The 17,446-nt window shown below is 65.4% G+C and overlaps 1 protein-coding gene across 1 annotated transcript; it reads left to right on the top strand.

Annotated features, from left to right (window-relative positions):
- The first annotated feature begins 1,436 nt into the window (after positions 1-1,436).
- GDF11 (growth differentiation factor 11) lies at positions 1,437-13,060 on the top strand. The gene is made up of 3 exons (XM_058822140.1): positions 1,437-1,788; positions 9,643-10,016; positions 12,680-13,060. Exons 1-3 carry the CDS (start codon positions 1,437-1,439, stop codon positions 13,058-13,060), a joined length of 1,107 nt encoding a protein of 368 aa, XP_058678123.1.
- Positions 13,061-17,446: the final 4,386 nt, after the last annotated feature.

Below are 17,446 nucleotides of genomic sequence, written 5' to 3'. Positions count from 1 at the left end.
GCCCCCCCCCCGGTGCGATTTCCCCTCTCCATGGTTCTGATGGGGCGGGATAAGAGGAGGGGGGGTCCCGGTCACTTTGCTTTGGGGGGGTCCCCACGGTGATCTCAGGGTCGGGGTCCCCTCGTTGTTCCCCCGGCTCCTCCTGGGAGCGCTGCCCGGTGCCGCTGCGGGGTGGGCAGGACCCCCTCGTGTTGGGGATGGGACCCCCGTGATCCCCGGTGACCCCCGGTGTGCCCCAAACCGTGCTGGGATGTCCTTGTCCCTCCCGGGACCTCCCGGTGCTCCCGCAGCGCTTCTCGGTGCCGCGATGCTCCAGACCGGGGACCTTCGCACTCCCCCCCCCGAGTTTCAGCCCCCCCGGGGGTCTCTGAGCCCCCCAACCCCCGGTCGGGCACCCCCAGACCGGTGCCGGTTCCTTCTGTGAGCTCCCGGTGCTCCCGCAGCACTTCCCAATGTCAGGATGCTCTAGACCGGGCACTTTTACCCCCTCCTCACCCTCTGGAGCGCCCTCGGGGGTCTCCGAGCCCCCCAGCCCCCGTTTGGGCACCCCCAGACCGGGTTCCGCCTCTCCCGGTCCCTCCCGGTAGCTCCGGTGCCGGATCCCGTGCCCGGTTCCAGGATGCTCCAGACCGGGCACCTTCGCACCCCCTCCCGGAGCTTCAGCTCCTCCGGGGGTCCCCGAGCCCCCCAAGTCCCTGTGGGGCACCCCCAGACCGGGTTCCGCCTCTCCCGGTCCCTCCCGGTCTCTCCGGTGGCCGAACCCGTGCCCGGTTCCAGCGGGGCCGGCCCGGAGCGGGCCCGGGGGGGCTCGGGGGTCCCCCGGGGGCGGGGGTCGCACTTGCCGGACTCGCGTCCATCCCGCCTCGCTCTCCGGGAGCCGCGGCCGCCCCCGGGCCCCCCCCCCGAGGCGAGGGGCGGGCCGGGGGTGCCGGGGCTGCCCGGGCGGCGGCGGGGCCGTTCCCGGGGCTCGGGGGGCCGGCGGCGGCGGTGCCAAGCCCCTGCCAGAACCTCTTTTGTGCGCCCGCAGCCAATCAAGGCCGCTGACGACACACTTCTCTTGGGGTATAAAACCCCGGGGCCGCCGCTGCCGCCGCTTTTTTTCATCCCCCCCCCCCTTCGGCCCCCCCCGGGGCTTCCCCGCCCCCGCCGCCGTTACCGCCTTCCCCCCCCTTGCGCGCTGCGGTGGAAGCGGGGCGGGGGGGCGGCCCGGTGGGGAAGGGTTTGCTTATTTTATTTTCATTTTTTTTTTTAATTATTATTATTATTTTTAATCCCCTCCCTCTTGTTTCTGTGGGTTTTTTTTTTTTTATTCTTCTTTTTGTTTTGTTGGTTTTTTTTTTTTTTGTTGTTGTTGTTGTTGTTTTTTGGGTTTTTTTTTTTTTTTTTTTGTTTGTTTTTTGTTTTCCCCGATGTATTTTTTGCTGTCCCCCCCCGGCATGGCCCCGCTGTGGTGGCTGCTGGGCTCGCTGGTGGCCGCGGTGGCGGGGGGGGGGTCGGTGGAGCAGCCCCCGGCCCCCGAGCCCGCCTGCCCCGTGTGCCTGTGGCGGCGGCAGAGCAAAGAGCTGCGCCTGGAGAGCATCAAGTCGCAGATCCTGAGCAAGCTGCGGCTGAAGGAAGCGCCCAACATCACCCGGGAGGTGGTGAAGCAGCTGCTGCCCAAGGCCCCCCCGCTGCAGCAGCTCCTGGACCTCCACGACTTCCAGGGGGACTCGCTGCAGCACGACGAGTACCTGGAGGAGGACGAGTACCACGCCACCACCGAGACCGTCATCAGCATGGCCCAGGAAAGTCAGTGCCGCCCTTTGTTCCGCTGCAAACTTCGCCGCAGGACTCCCCCCCCCCGGCCCCGGGCCCCCAGCCCCGCCACGGAGCCCCCCCCCCCGGCTCCGCTCCCGGTTCCCGCTGCCCTGCCCGGTGCTCGGTACCGATGGTCCCGCGGGGCGCCCCGTCCTCACCGAGCCCCCCCCCTCTCCCCGGGGGTCCCCGAGTCCCTCCCGGGGGTCCTTGAGTCCTTTTGGGGGTCCTGAGTCCCTGCCGGGGGTCCCTGAGCTCGTCCCGGGGGTCCCTGAGCTCCTCCCGGGGGGTCCGTGAGTCCTTTCGGGGGTCCCTGAGTCCCTCTCGAGGGTTCCTGAGCCTCCTCCGGGGGTCTCTGAGCTTCTGCCGGGGGTCCCTGAGTCCCTCTCGAGGGTCCCCGAGTCCCTCTCCGGGTCCATGAGCTCATCATGGGGGTCCCTGAACCCTCTCGGGGGTCCCCGAGCTCCCTCCGGGCCCTTCAGGTCCCCCCCGGTCAGTGCGGGTACCGCGGGGACGCTTCGTGTTTGCGGGGACAAGGAGGGGACAAGGAGGGGACAAGGAGGGGACAGCGCCGGGAACTGGGACTGGGAGAGGGGCCCCGAGCTGGGGAGCGGAGCTGGAACTGGGGACTGGGAATGGGGACACTGGCGACACTGGGGAGGTGGCACTGGGATCTAGAAGCTGGGACTGGGGACAGAGGACTGGGAGCTGGCACTGGGAGATGGCACCAGGGACTGGGAGCTGGCACTGGGAGATGGCACCAGGGACTGGGAGCTGGGGACTGGGAGCCGGTTGTGAGTTCTGGGAGTTGTTACTGGGAGCTGAGACTGGGGACTGGGAACTGGGACTGGGAGCTGGTTCCGAGTGCTGGGAGCTGGGACTGGGGACTGGGAGCTGAGACAGGTGACGGGGGACATCGAGCTGGGACTGGGGACAGGGCACTGGGAACGGGACCTGGGACTGGGAACCAGGAGGTGGCACAGAGTGCTGGGGTTGGGGACTGGGAGCTGACACCGGGACTGGGAGCTGGGACTGGAAACTGGGACTGGGAACTGGGACTGGGAGCTGGGACTGGGAACTGGGACTGGGAACTGGGACTGGGAGCTGGGACTGGGAACTGGGACTGGGAACTGGGACTGGGAGCTGGGACTGGGAACACAGGACTGGGAACTGGGACTGGGAACTGGGACTGGGAGCTGGGACTGGGAGCTGACACCGGGACTGGGAGCTGGGACTGGGAACACAGGACTGGGAACACAGGACTGGGAACTGGGACTGGGAACTGGGACTGGGAACTGGGACTGGGAGCTGGGACTGGGAACTGGGACTGGGAACTGGGACTGGGAGCTGGGACTGGGAACTGGGACTGGGAACTGGGACTGGGAACACAGGACTGGGAGCTGGTTCTGAGTGCCGGGACTGGGGGCTGGAAGCTGGCACTGGGAGATGGGACAGGGGACAGGGGACACAGAGCTGGGACTGGGCACAGGCACTGGGAGCTGGCAGCAGCACCCGGCCCAGCACCAGCACTGGGACCTGGCTGGGTACTGGGAACTGAGACTGGGACTGGGATTGGGACTGGGGACTGGGATTGGGAACTGAGATTGGGACTGGGGAGTGGGATTGGGACTGGGAATTGAGACTGGGGACTGGGATTGGGACTGGGATTGGGACTGGGAGGACACTGGGGAGTGGGAACTGGGGACTGGGACTGGGGAGTGAGACTGGGACAGGGACTGGGAGCTCGGACTGGGAACTGAGACTGGGAATGGAGAAAGGGGACTGGGACTGGGCACTGAGACAGGAGACTGAAACTGGGAACTGGGACTGGGACTGGGACTGGGAACTGGGACTGGGAATTGAGACTGGGGACTGGGATTGGGACTGGGGACTGGGATTGGGACTGGGAACTGAGACTGGGGACTGGGAATTGAGACTGGGGACTGGGATTGGGACTGGGGAGTGGGATTGGGGAGTGGGATTGGGACTGGGAGGACACTGGGGAGTGGGAACTGAGACTGGGGACTGGGAGCTGAGACTGGGAATGGAGAAAGGGCACTGGGACCTGGGACTGGGGACTGAGACAGGAGGCTGAAACTGGGAACTGGGACTGGGACTGGGAACTGGGACTGGGACTGGGACTGGGACCGGGAACTGGGACTGGGACTGGGACTGGGACTGGGACTGGGACTGGGACTGGGAACTGGGACTGGGACTGGGAACTGGGACCGGGAACTGGGACTGGGACTGGGAACGGGAGTTGGCAGCAGGGACCGTGAGCGGTCGCTGCGTGCTGGGAGCTGGCACCGGGCGCTGTCACCGGGCACTGGCACCGCTCAGCAGCGCCACTGGGACCTGGCACCGGGCACTGGGAGCAAACTGGGGACACGGGGCAGGTGGCACACGGTGACCTGGGTGACAGCAGGGTGACAATAGGGTGACAGCAAGGTGACAAACAGGGTGACAAAGAGGGTCACACCAGGGTGACATCAGGGTGACTAACAGGGTGATGGTGACAGCAGGGTGACAAACAGGGTGGCAGCAGGGTGACGGCGAGGCCACAGCAGGGTGACAGCAGGTTGATGGTGACATCGGGGTGACAAACAGGGTGACAAACAAGGTGACAGTGACAGCAGGGTGACAGCAGGGTGACAGAGGGTGATGGTGACACCAGGGTGACATTGGGGTGACAAACAGGGTTGTGATGACAGCCGGGTGACATGGGGGTGACGTCGGGGTGACAAAGGGGGTGACGGTGACAGCAGGGCCGTGCTGGGGCCAGCCCAGCCCAGCCAGGGGGTCCCAGGGGGTCCCCACGGGGACACAGCCATGCCCGGCCCCGCCCCCCCCGTGCCTCAGTTTCCCCCGGGCTTTCTCCACCTGCTCCCGGGCGGGACCCCCGGCGGGGGGGGGGGAGCGGAAGGGAGGGAGGGGCGAGGCGCTGCCGCCCCCTCCCCGAATTTCCTTCCCAGGCATTAAATGCGCTCGGGCGGCTTTGAAATTTTATTACCCATAAAATTGACGACACGCTGGGGTTTTCCTCCCCGGGCCTCGGGCCCCCCCTCCCCGCCCCTTTGGCAGCTCGGGGCCCCCCAAAATAAAGGGCAGAGCCCCCTCCCCTCCTCCCGGGGGTCCCGCGGGTCCGGATGCACCCGAGGAGGGGAGGAGAAAGGGGAGGGGGCTTCTCTCCGTTATTATTTTGATTTTTTTTTTCCTTTTTTCCCCCCTCTGGGCTCGCCCCCCGCGGGCAATTCGGGGTTTTTATGGTTCCTGAACAGAAGGAGGGGAAGGCGCTTTATGGGCCATAAAGCTCTCGGGTTCCCCCGGCCCCGCCCGGAGCCGCGAGGGTTAATTGGCTCCGAGCCCCCCCCCGAGGGGCCACCCGTGACCCCCGCGACCCCCGGGGGGGGTGGGGGAGATTAATGAGGCCCTTTGGGGGGGGGGGCCCGGGGGGGCTCAAGGTCAGCGGGACGCGGGGACAGCGACACAAGGACACAGGGACAGACAGGGGGACAGAGGGACGGACAGGGGGACACAGGGACCGACAGGGGGACACAGGGACAGACAGGGGGACAGAGGGACAGACAGGGGGACACAGGGACGGACAGGGGGACACAGGGACCGACACAAGGACACAGGGACGGACAGGACGCAGGGACGGACAGGGGGACACAGGGACGGACAGGGGGACAGAGGGACAGACAGGGGGACACAGGGACGGACAGGGGGACACAGGGACCGACACAAGGACACAGGGACGGACAGGACGCAGGGACGGACAGGGGGACACAGGGACGGACAGGGGGACAGAGGGACGGACAGGAGGACACAGGGACAGACAGGGGGACACAGGGACCGACAGGAGGACACAGGGACGGACAGGGGGACAGAGGGACAGACAGGGGGACACAGGGACGGACAGGGGGACAGAGGGACGGACAGGGGGACACAGGGACAGACAGGGGGACACAGGGACGGACAGGAGGACACAGGGACGGACACCAGGACACAGGGACGGACAGGGGGACACAGGGACAGACATGGGGACACAGGGACGGACAGGGGGACACAGGGACGGACATGGGGACACAGGGACGGACAGGGGGACACAGGGACAGACAGGGGGACACAAGGACGGACACAAGGACACGGACAGACAGGGGGACACAGGGACGGACATGGGGACACAGGGACAGACAGGGGGACACAGGAATGGACAGGGGGACGCAGGGACAGACAGGGGGACAGAGGGACGGACAGGGGGACACAGGGACCGACACAAGGACACAGGGACAGACAGGAGGACACAGGGACGGACACAAGGACACAGGGACGGACACAAGGACACAGGGACAGACAGGGGGACACAGGGACGGACAGGAGGACACAGGGACCGACAGGGGGACACAGGGACAGACACAAGGACACAAGGACAGACAGGGGGACACAGGGACGGACAGGGGGACACAGGGACGGACACAAGGACACAGGGACAGACAGGAGGACACAGGGACGGACACAAGGACACAGGGACGGACACAAGGACACAGGGACAGACAGGGGGACACAGGGACAGACAGGGGGACACAGGGACGGACAGGAGGACACAAGGACGGACACAAGGACACGGACAGACAGGGGGACACAGGGACGGACAGGGGGACACAGGGACGGACAGGGGGACACAGGAATGGACAGGGGGACGCAGGGACAGACAGGGGGACACAGGGACAGACAGGGGGACTCAGGGACAGACAGGGGGACACAGGGACGGACAGGGGGACTCAGGGACGGACAGGGGGACACAGGGACAGACAGGGGGACACCGCGGGGGGGGCGCGGGCAGCGCTCGGGGGGCCCCCGGTGCCGAACAAAGAGCGGGGGGGGGGTCCGGGGCCGCCCCCGCCCCGCTCGGCCCCAGCTGTGCCCGGTGTCCCGGTAACCTTTATCCCCCGTTGCCATGGAGACGGGAGGAGCATCCTGGCAACGCCCCCCCCCCCCTCAGCCGGACCCCCCCCCTCACCGAGCCCGGGGTCCCCCGGGATGGGCAGAGAGACCCCCGGGATAGGGGGGACACCAAGGAGGGGCCTCGGGGGCTTCTGGAGACCCCAAATCCTCACCTGGAACCCCAAAAATCCTCATCTGGAACCCCCCAAAATCCCCACCTAGAGACCCCCCCAAATCCTCACCTGGAACCCCAAAAATCCTCATCTGGAACCCCCCAAAATCCCCACCTAGAGACCCCCCCAAATCCTCACCTGGAACCCCAAAAATCCTCATCTGGAACCCCCCAAATCCCCACCTAGAGACCCCCCAAATCCCCACTCGGAGTCCCCTCCGAATTCCCACCCAGAGCCCCCCCAAATCCTCACCTGGAACCCCCCTAAATCTTCACCTGGAGTCCCCCAAATCCCCATATGGAGACCCCCCAAAAATTCCCACGCGGAGCCCCCCCAAATCCTCACCTCAAATCCCCAAAAATTCCCACCTGGAACCCCCCCCCCCCCATAAATTCTCACCTGAAACCCCCAAATCCCCACCTGGAACCCCCCAATTCCTCACCTGTAGCCCCCAAATTCCCACCTGGAACCCTCCCCATAAATTCTCACCTGGAGCCCCCAAATCCCCACCTGGAACCCCCCAGATCCTCACCTGGAACCCCCAAATTCCGAACTGGAACCCCCAAATCCCCAAGCGAAGCCCCCAAATCCCACCTGGAGCCCCCCAGGTCCTCACCTGGAACCCCCAAATTCCGAAGTGGAACCCCCAAATCCCCAAGCGAAGCCCCCAAATCCCACCTGGAGCCCCCCAGGTCCCCACCTGGAACCTCCAAATTCCGAACTGGAACCCCCAAATCCCCAAGCGAAGCCCCCAAATCCCACCTGGAGTCCCCCAGGTCCTCACCTGGAACCCCCAAATTCCGAAGTGGAACCCCCAAATTCCGAACTGGAACCCCCAAATCCCCACCCGAAGCCCCCAAATCCCACCTGGAGCCCCCCAGGTCCCCCCCAGCACCCGCCGGCCCCGCACCCCCTGGTGCCAACCCCCCCCCTCAGCTTCTCCGGGGGTGTTTGGGGGGTCCCCGCCGCCCCCAGCCCCATTCGGGGGGGGGTCCCCGCCGCCCCCAGCCCCATTTGCGACATTGGCGCTGTCGCGACCCCCGCGGGGCCGGCGCACAAATGGCCGCGGCTGCAGCTGGGGGTGATTAAACCTGACCGGGAAAATTCCCACCTCAATTCGAGCCAGATGTGGGGCTGGGGGTGCTCGGGGGGACCCCGGGGCCGGGGGGTGCTGGGGGGGCGCTCGGGGGGGGTCACCGGGTTTGTCACCTCCCGGTTTTGGGGGGCTGCGGGAGCCCCCCGAGGTGTGGGATGTGTGGGATTTGGGGGGTGGGAGATGCAGCGCTCTGGGAGCCCCACACAGATCGGGACCCCCGCCCCATTTGGGACCCCCCCCAACCCCCACCCGGGGCCGTGGGTCAGGGGGCGACCCCCGGGCCGGGCTCTGACCCGACCTTCACCTCCCGGCAGGGGCTGCCCCGACCCCGCCGCTCTTGGGGGTCCCGGGGTGGGGCTGGGGGGTCCCAGAGAGGGGCTCGGGTCCCCACACAGCTCAGGGGTCCTGGTCTGGGGTCGGGGGGGGTCCCAGAATGTGGCTCGGGGGCCCCAGAGTGCGGCTTGGGGGTCTCGGTGTAGGGCTGGGTTTTCCAGAGAGGGGCTCGGGGGTCCCAGAGAGGGTCCCAGGTCTCAGAATTTGGCTCGGGGGTCCCGGTGTGGGGCTGGGGGATCCCTGAGAGGGGCTCGGGGGTCCCGGTGCGGGGTCCGGGTGATCCCACAGCCAGTCCTGGCTCCCCCAGAGTGCGGTTTGGGGGATCCCACCGGGGGTCCCAAGCCCACCCTGACCCCTCCTCACCCCGCAGCGAGTGCTGCCTGTCCCAGAGTGCAGTGTTGGGGTCCCACCGGGGGTCCCAATCCCACCCTGACCCCTCCTCTCCCTCCTCACCCCGCAGCGAGTCCTGAAGCGCGGTTTGGGGGTCCCACCAAGGGTTCTAAGCCCACCCCTGACCCCTCCTCACCCCACAGCGAGTCCTGGAACGCGGTTTGGGGGTCCCACTGAGTCTCCCAATCCCACCCTGACCCCTCCTCTCCCTCCTCGCCCCACAGCGAGTCCTAGAGCACAATTTGGGGGTCCCACCAAGGGTTCTAAGCCCGCCCTGACCCCTCCTCGCCCCACAGCGAGTCCTAGAGCACAATTTGGGGGTCCCACTGAGTCTCCCAATCCCACCCTGAGCCCTCCTCTCCCTCCTGACCCCACAGCGAGTCCTGAAGTGCGGTTTGGGGGTCCCACCAAGGGTTCTAAGCCCGCCCTGACCCCTCCTCGCCCCACAGCGAGTCCTAGAGCACAATTTGGGGGTCCCACCAAGGGTTCTAAGCCCACCCTGACCCCTCCTCACCCCACAGCGAGTCCTGGAACGCGACGTGGGGGTCCCACTGAGTGTCCCAATCCCGCCCTGACCCCTCCTCTCCCTCCTGGCCCCACAGCGAGTCCTAGAGCACAATTTGGGGGTCCCACTGAGTCTCCCAATCCCACCCTGACCCCTCCTCTCCCTGCTGACCCCGCAGCGAGTCCTAGTGCACAATTTGGGGGTCCCACCAAGGGTTCTAAGCCCACCCCTGACCCCTCCTCACCCCACAGCGAGTCCTGGAACGCGGTTTGGGGGTCCCACCAAGGGTTCTAAGCCCGCCCTGACCCCTCCTTGCCCCACAGCGAGTCCTAGAGCACAATTTGGGGGTCCCACTGAGTGTCCCAATCCCACCCTGACCCCTCCTCTCCCTCCTCGCCCCGCAGCCGACCCGGCGGTGCAGATCGAGGGCAACCCGCACTGCTGCTTCTTCAACTTCAGCCCCAAGATCATGTTCACCAAGGTGGTGAAGGCGCAGCTGTGGGTGTACCTGCGGCCGGTGCAGCACACCTCCACCGTGTACCTGCAGATCCTGCGCCTCAAGCCCGTCACGGACGAGGGCAGCCGCCACATCCGCATCCGCTCGCTCAAGATCGAGCTCAACTCGCGCGCCGGCCACTGGCAGAGCATCGACTTCAAGCACGTCCTGCAGAACTGGTTCAAGCAGCCCCACAACAACTGGGGCATCGAGATCAACGCCTTCGACCCCAACGGCAACGACCTGGCCGTCACCTCGCTGGGGCCCGGCGCCGAGGGGCTGGTGGGTGGCACTGGCACTGCCGGGGGGCACAGAGGGGCTGGGGGGTGGCACTGGCACTGCCGGGGGGCACCGAGGGGCTGGGGGGTGGCACTGGCACTGCCGGGGGGCACAGAGGGGCTGGGGGGTGGCACTGGCACTGCCGGGGGGCACAGAGGGGCTGGGGGGTGGCACTGGCACTGCCAGGGGGCGCCGAGGGGTTTGGGGTGTCACCAACAGGGCACAGAGGGGCGCTGGGTGGGTGGCACTGCCTGAGGGGCTCAAGGTGTTCCCAAAGGGGCTGGTGGGTGGCACTGGCATTGCCAGGGGGCGCCAAGGGGCTGGGGGGTGGCACTGGCACTGCCAGGGGGCGCCGAGGGGCTGGTGGGTGGCACTGGCACTGCCAGGGGGCGCCGAGGGGTTTGGGGTGTCACCAACAGGGCACAGAGGGGCTGCTTGGTGGCACTGGCATTGCCAGGGGGCGCCGAGGGGTTTGGGGTGTCACCAACAGGGCACAGAGGGGCTGCTTGGTGGCACTGGCATTGCCAGGGGGCACCGAGGGGTTTGGGGTGTCACCAAAAGGGCACAGAGGGGCTGGGGGGTGGCACTGCCTGAGGGGCTCAAGGTGTTCCCAAAGGGGCTGGGGGGTGGCACTGGCACTGCCAGGGGGCACCGAGGGGCTGGTGGGTGGCACTGGGAGACACAGGGGGGTTAGGGGTGTCCTCAGAGGGGCACAGAGGGGCGCTGGGTGGGTGGCACTGCCCATGTTCAGGGTGTCCCCAAAGAGGCTGGTGGGTGGCACTGCCAGGGGGGCACGGGGGCTTTGGGGTGTTCCCAGAGGCACTGGATGGGTGGCACTGCCCCCTGTTCAGGGTGTCCCCAAAAGGAGAACTGAGGGGCTGCTGGGTGGCACTGCCAGGGGGCACAGAGGGGCTGGTGCCTCAGTTCCTGGGGGGACAGCATGTTTGGGGTGTCCCCAAAGGGGCTGGCAGGTGGCACTGCCAGGGGGGTACACGGTGTTTGGGGTGACCCCAGTGGGTGGCACTGCCCAGGGGGCACGGGGGGCTCAGGGTGTCCCCAAAGGGACTTGTGGGTGGCACTGCCCCCCGGTTCAGGGTGTCCCCAGAGGGGCGGCTCTGGAGGCAGGGGATGAGGCTGGGGGACAGTGACAGCTCCGAGGGCTGGTGGCAGTTTTAGGGACGATGATCACAGGTTGTGGGGACAGTGATAGTTCTGTGGGGCTGGTGCCAGCCTGGAGGGCACAGGTGTGGGTGGCAGTGACAGCTCTGTGGGGCTGGGGACATCTCGATAGACTGATGGCAGTTCCACGGGGCTGGTGGCAGTTCTGTGGGGACACTGCCACCTCCATGAGCTGGGCTGGATGGAGCAGTGTGCAGTGGGGATGGTGTGTCACCATTGTCCTCACCATTGTCCCCTGTGTCCCCTCAACACTGTCCTGTATCCCTCACTGCTGTCCCCTCGTCACTGTCCCTTGTGTCTCCTCACCACTGTCCCTGTCCCCTGTGTCCCTTCCCGGCTGTCCCTGTCCCCTCACTGCTGTCCCCTGTGTCTGCTCCTGGCCGTCGCTGTCCCCTCACCACTGTCCATGTCCCCTCACATCTGTCCCCTCCCGCCTGTCCCCGTCTCCTCACATCTCTCCCCTCACCACTGTCCGTATTCCCTCACTGCTGTCCCCTGTGTCCCCTCCTGCCTGTCCCCGCTGTCCTCTCCCTGCTGTCCCTGTCCCCTCGTGTCTGTCCCCTCACTTCTGTCCCCCGTGTCCCCTCTCGGCTGTCCCTGATCCCTCCTGGCTGTCCCTGTCTCCTCATCCCTTTCCCTATCCCCTCATGGTTGTCCCCTCACCACTGTCCCCTCTCTTCTGTCCCTGTCCCCTCACCACGGTCCCTTCTCTTCTGTCCCTGTCCCCTCACATCTGTCCTCTCACTGCTGTCCCTGTCTGCTCCCGTCCGTCCCTGTCCCCGCCCTGCTATCCCCGTGTCCCCTCCCGCTGTCCCTGTCCCCTCACCCCTACCCCTTGTGTCCCCTCCTTGCTGTCCCTGTCCCTTCACTTCTGTCCCTGTCCCTTCACTTCTGTCCCTGTCTCCTCACTACTGTCCCCTCACTGCTGTCCCCCTTGTCCCTTCCTGGCTGTCCCTGTCCCCTCACCCCTATCCTCTGTGTCCCCTCCTGTCCGTTGCTGTCCCCTCACCACTGTCCCTGTCCCTTCCTGGCTGTTCCCCGTGTCCCCTCCTCGCTGTCCCTGTCCCCTCCTGGTGTCCCTGTCCCCTCACCACTGTCCCCTCTCTTCTGTCCCTGTCCCCTCATCCCTGTCCCCTCCTCGCTGTCCCTGTCCCCTCCTGCTGTCCCTGTCCCCTCACCCCTTTCCCTGTCCCCTCCTGTCCGTCCCTGTCCCCTCATCTCTGTCCCTGTCCCCTCTGTCTGTCCCTGTCCCCTCCGGCTGTCCATGTCCCCTCATCGCTGTCCCCTCTGTCTGTCCCTGTCCCCTCACCCCTTTCCCTGTCCCCTCGCTTGGTCCCTGTCCCCTCCTGTCCGTCCCTGTCCCCTCATCTCTGTCCCTGTCCCCTCTGTCTGTCCCTGTCCCCTCCGGCTGTCCATGTCCCCTCATCGCTGTCCCCGCTGTGTCCCCTCCCTTGCTCCCTGTCCCCTCGCTCGGTCCCTGTCCCCAGCACCCGTTCATGGAGCTGCGCGTCCTGGAGAACAACAAGCGCTCCCGGCGGAACCTGGGGCTGGACTGCGACGAGCACTCGACGGAGTCGCGCTGCTGCCGCTACCCGCTCACCGTGGACTTCGAGGCGTTCGGCTGGGACTGGATCATCGCCCCCAAGCGCTACAAGGCCAACTACTGCTCGGGCCAGTGCGAGTACATGTTCATGCAGAAGTACCCGCACACGCACCTGGTGCAGCAGGCCAACCCGCGCGGCTCGGCCGGGCCCTGCTGCACGCCCACCAAGATGTCCCCCATCAACATGCTCTACTTCAACGACAAGCAGCAGATCATCTACGGCAAGATCCCCGGCATGGTGGTGGATCGCTGCGGCTGCTCCTAGAGCCGCGCTGCCTCCCTCGCTGCTGCCCCGCCTGCCGCTGCCCCGGCCCGCCGAGCCCCCGCTGCCCCCCGCGGCCTCCTCTGCATTTTTTCCGCTCTTTTTTTTTTTTTTTTTTGCGGTTTTTTTTTTTTTTTAATTTTTTTTTTTTTTTTCATTTTGTTGTTGGTTCGGGGCGGGGCGGGAAGCGCAAAGTGACAAAGGCCAAGCGTTGAAATCGGTTTGGATGGTGGAGGAGAGAGAAGGAGGAGGAGGAGGAGGAGGAGGAGCAGCGAGCCCGCGATCCCACGCGCATTGTGCAATAAAAGCGACCGGACGGAGAAGGGAACGGGGAGGGGGGACCGGGACCCCCAGGCCGCGGTGGCGACACGGGGACACGGCGGGGACACGGCCCCGGGTGGCGGGGAGAGCAGCAGCACCACGAGGAGGAGGAGGAGGAGGAGGAGGAGGAAGAGCAGCGAGCGCACCCCGCGTCTCCCCGCGCTCCCGGAGCAGCGCTGGTGACACCGAGGGGGGAAGGGGGGGCGACCCCGGACCTCGCTGCGGCCGCGGGACCCCCGGCACCGGGAGGAATCCGCCTCCCTTCTTTAATTTATTTATTTATTAATCGCCCTCCCGGCCGGCGCTCGCCCCGCTCCCTCCGCAGGGACCCCCGGGGACCCCCGGGCACGGAGCGGAGCCTCGGCCCGGCCTTGGCCCGCGGCCCTGGCACCGGCCCCGCTCCGCCGGGGGGCGAGGGCGGCCCGGGGCTCACCCGGAGGCGACACCAGAATTGCTGGGAGGCTCCGGCTGGGGCCGAAATTCCGCTTACGCCGCACATTCGCCTCGCGCTGCCCTCGGAGGGTTTTGGGTTTGTTTCTTTTCTTTTTTTGTGGGTTTTTTTTTTTTTTTTTTTTCCCCCCTGTTGTTTGTGTTTGTTTCACGTGAGAACGAACCCCCCGCGTGTCCCGCGGTTCCCTCCCGGCCCCGGGCGATGCGGGCGGGAGCGGAGGAGGCTCCGGGAACCGGGAGCGGCCCCCGCGGCCCCCCAGCACTTAACCCGGGAGCGGCCCCGGCCCGGGGGGCTCCGGCCCCGCAGCACTTAGGGGACACCGGGGCCACTCGGGATCTTTAGCACTTGTCGCGACAGCTCCGTGACAGCCCCGCAGCGCTCACGGGGCCGAGGGGGCCCCCCCGGACACCCCCGGACCCCCATCCTGGCGCCGCAGCACTTAAGGGGCCCCTCGTGCCAGGCGGGTGGCACCGCCCGATGGCACCGCCCGGTGTCACTGCCCGGTGGCACCGCCCGATGGCATCGCCCGATGGCATCGCCCGATGGCACCGCCCGGTGTCACTGCCCGGTGTCACCGCCCGATGGCACCGCTCGGTGTCACTGCCCGGTGTCACTGCCCGGTGTCACCGCCCGATGGCACCGCTCGGTGTCACTGCCCGGTGTCACTGCCCGGTGTCACCGCCCGATGGCATCGCCCGGTGTCACTGCCCGGTGTCACTGCCCGGTGTCACTGCCCGGTGTCACCGCCCGATGGCACCGCCCGGTGTCACTGCCCGGTGTCACCGCCCTGGTGGCGCCGGAGCGAGTGGACGGGGATGGGGACAGCCAGGAAGGGGAGGGGGAGGTCCCGCAGACCCCAAAAGGCGCACAGCCTGGTCCGGTGGTCGCCAAGCCCTTCGTGGGGACCTCCAGACCCTCATGGTGACCACCAGAGCTTCATGCGGACCACCAGTCCCTCTTGGTGGTCCCGAGACCCTCGTGGGGACCACAGACCCTCATGGTGACCTCCAGCCCCTCGTGGTGGCCAGTCCGGGGTTGGGGCTCCCCCGTCGGTGCCCGGGGGGCTCCGGGGATGGCGGGGGACAGGGGACACCCCCCGTGCCCACCGGGAAGGGTCCAGAACCGCTGGAGGGGCCCTGGAGCCCCAAACCCGCGGGGCCGCACCCCAAAAACCCCGCGGGGCCCCGGGGCCGCCACGGGCAGGCGGCACAAAGGGGACAGGACGGGAAGGGCGGGCACTGGGACCAGTCAGAGCTGGGCACTGGGACCAGTTACCCCCCGGCACTGGGACCAGTCAGAGCTGGGCACTGGGACCAGTTCAGGACTGGGCACTGGAACGCACCGGCTCCAGGCACTGGGACCAGTCAGAGCTGGAAACTGGGACCAGTCAGAGCTGGAAACTGGGACCAGTCAGAGCTGGAAACTGGGACCAGTTACCTCCGGGCACTGCACCAGTCACCCCCGTGGGCAGCACTGGGACCAGTAACTGGGGGTAACTGGTCCCAGTGTCCAGTGCTGACTGGTTCCAGTGCTTGGGAATAACTGGTCCCAGTATCTGGGGGTAACTGGTTCCAGTACCCAACACTGACTGGTCCCAGTGCCCAGCTCTAACTGGTCCCAGTGCCTGGGACTGACTGGTCCCAGTACCTGGCTCTAACTGGTCCCAGTACCTGGCTCTAACTGGTCCCAGTGCCCAGGACCAACTGGTTCCAGTATGGGCACTGACTGGTCCCAGTGCCCAGCACTGACTGGTCCCAGTACCTGGCTCTAACTGGCCCCAGTATGGGCTCTAACTGGTCCCAGTACCAGGCACTGACTGGTCCCAGTATGGGCTCTAACTGGTCCCAGTACCAGGCACTGACTGGTCCCAGTATGGGCTCTAACTGGTCCCAGTACCAGGCACTGACTGGTCCCAGTATGGGCTCTAACTGGTCCCAGTGTGGGCTCTAACTGGTCCCAGTGTGGGCTCTAACTGGTCCCAGTATGGGCTCTAACTGGTCCCAGTTCCCGGGACCGACTGGTGCCACAGGCAGGGGGTGCTGGGGGGTGTGGCGGCCCCCCCGCGTATATGATTATTCTAATTATTCTAATTATTCGAATGATTTCCCGCTCCCGGGCTGTGCGTGCCGTCCCAGGCTCCCTTTCCGTTGGTCCGTCCGTTGTTCTGTCCCTCGTTCTGTGGCTCCGGGGGGGGGTCCCGGGGGAGGGGGGGGCGGGGCCGAACTCAGCACTTGAACAGCAAGAATATAAAAAAAAGAAAGAATAAAAAAAAAAAAATCCCCCCCCCCCCCCAAAAAAAAATTAAAAATGTTTTTTTTTAAAAAATAGAGAAATAATCTGAAAGTTCCAAGGTTTCAGGCCATGTCCTCATTGTCACCTTTGTCACCTCCCGTGGGGTGGGGGAAGGATTTGGGCTCTGGAAGGTTCCAGAGGGGACCTTGGGGTGACATCGAGGGGACAGGGGACACCCCAGGCTGGCACGGGGACAATGCCACCACTGCTGACCCTGGGTCCTTGGGGACACTGGGGACATTTGGGGTCCTGGCACAGCCCCCTGGCTGTAAAAGGGGATTTTAAAAGGGGATTTTTAATTTTGAATGGGGGATTTTAGGGGAGGATTTTAATGGGATTTTTAAAGGGGAATTTTAATGGGGGAGGATTTTAAAGGGGGGGATTTTAAAAGGGGAATTGAAGGGAGGATTTTAAGGGGGGATTTTTAATGGGGAAGGATTTTAAGGGGGAATTTAAGGGGGGATTTTAAAGGGGAATTGAAGGGGGGATTTTTAATGGGGGAGGATTTTAGGGGGAATTTAAGGGGGGATTTTAAAGGGGAATTTAAGGGGGGATTTTTAATGGGGGAGGATTTTAAAGGGGAATTGAAGGGGGAATTTTAAGGGGGGAGGATTTTAAGGGGGAATTGAAGGGGGGATTTTAAAGGGGAATTTAAGGGGGGATTTTTAATGGGGGAGGATTTTAAAGGGGGAATTTAAGGGGGGATTTTAAAGGGGAATTGAAGGGGGGACTTTTAATGGGGGAGGATTTTAAGGGGGAATTGAAGGGGGGATTTTACGAGCGGCCCCAGGAGCCGGCCCTTTATGGAGCCTCATTAGGGGCTGCAGCTATGCCGGGAATGTCCCTGGCTAATTAGGGCTGAGGGGACAGGGAGGTGTCACCGAGGGGAGGGGGACACTGGGCAGGGGAGGGGACAGGGTGGGCAGGGACCCCCCGGTGTCCAAGCAGGGACTGGACACAAGGTCTGGACACAGGACGTGGCTCCAGGGGGCCCTGCCGGGTTGGTGGCCCTGTGGTCTCTGGCCATGTCCCCAGTGTCACCTCTGGCCATGTCCCCAATGTCCCCTCTGTCCACTCCAGCTGGATCCTCCAGGACACCTCTGAGGCCTCCCCATGCAGGCCCGGTCACCTCCGAGTGACCACAGTGACCACTGTCCCTGTCCCTGTCCCCACAGTGACCACTGTCCCTGTCCCCACAGTGACCACTGTCCCTGTCCCTGTCCCCACAGTGACCACTGTCCCTGTCCCCACAGTGACCACTGTCCTTGTCCCCACAGTGACCACTGTCCCTGTCCCTGTCCCCACAGTGACCACTGTCCTTGTCC

Source organism: Ammospiza caudacuta, chromosome 31 (genome assembly GCF_027887145.1).
Source record: "Ammospiza caudacuta isolate bAmmCau1 chromosome 31, bAmmCau1.pri, whole genome shotgun sequence".
Taxonomy (NCBI): Eukaryota; Metazoa; Chordata; class Aves; order Passeriformes; family Passerellidae; genus Ammospiza; species Ammospiza caudacuta.
Note: the sequence above shows the minus strand (reverse complement) of the source record. Positions and strands in the feature narration are given on the sequence as shown.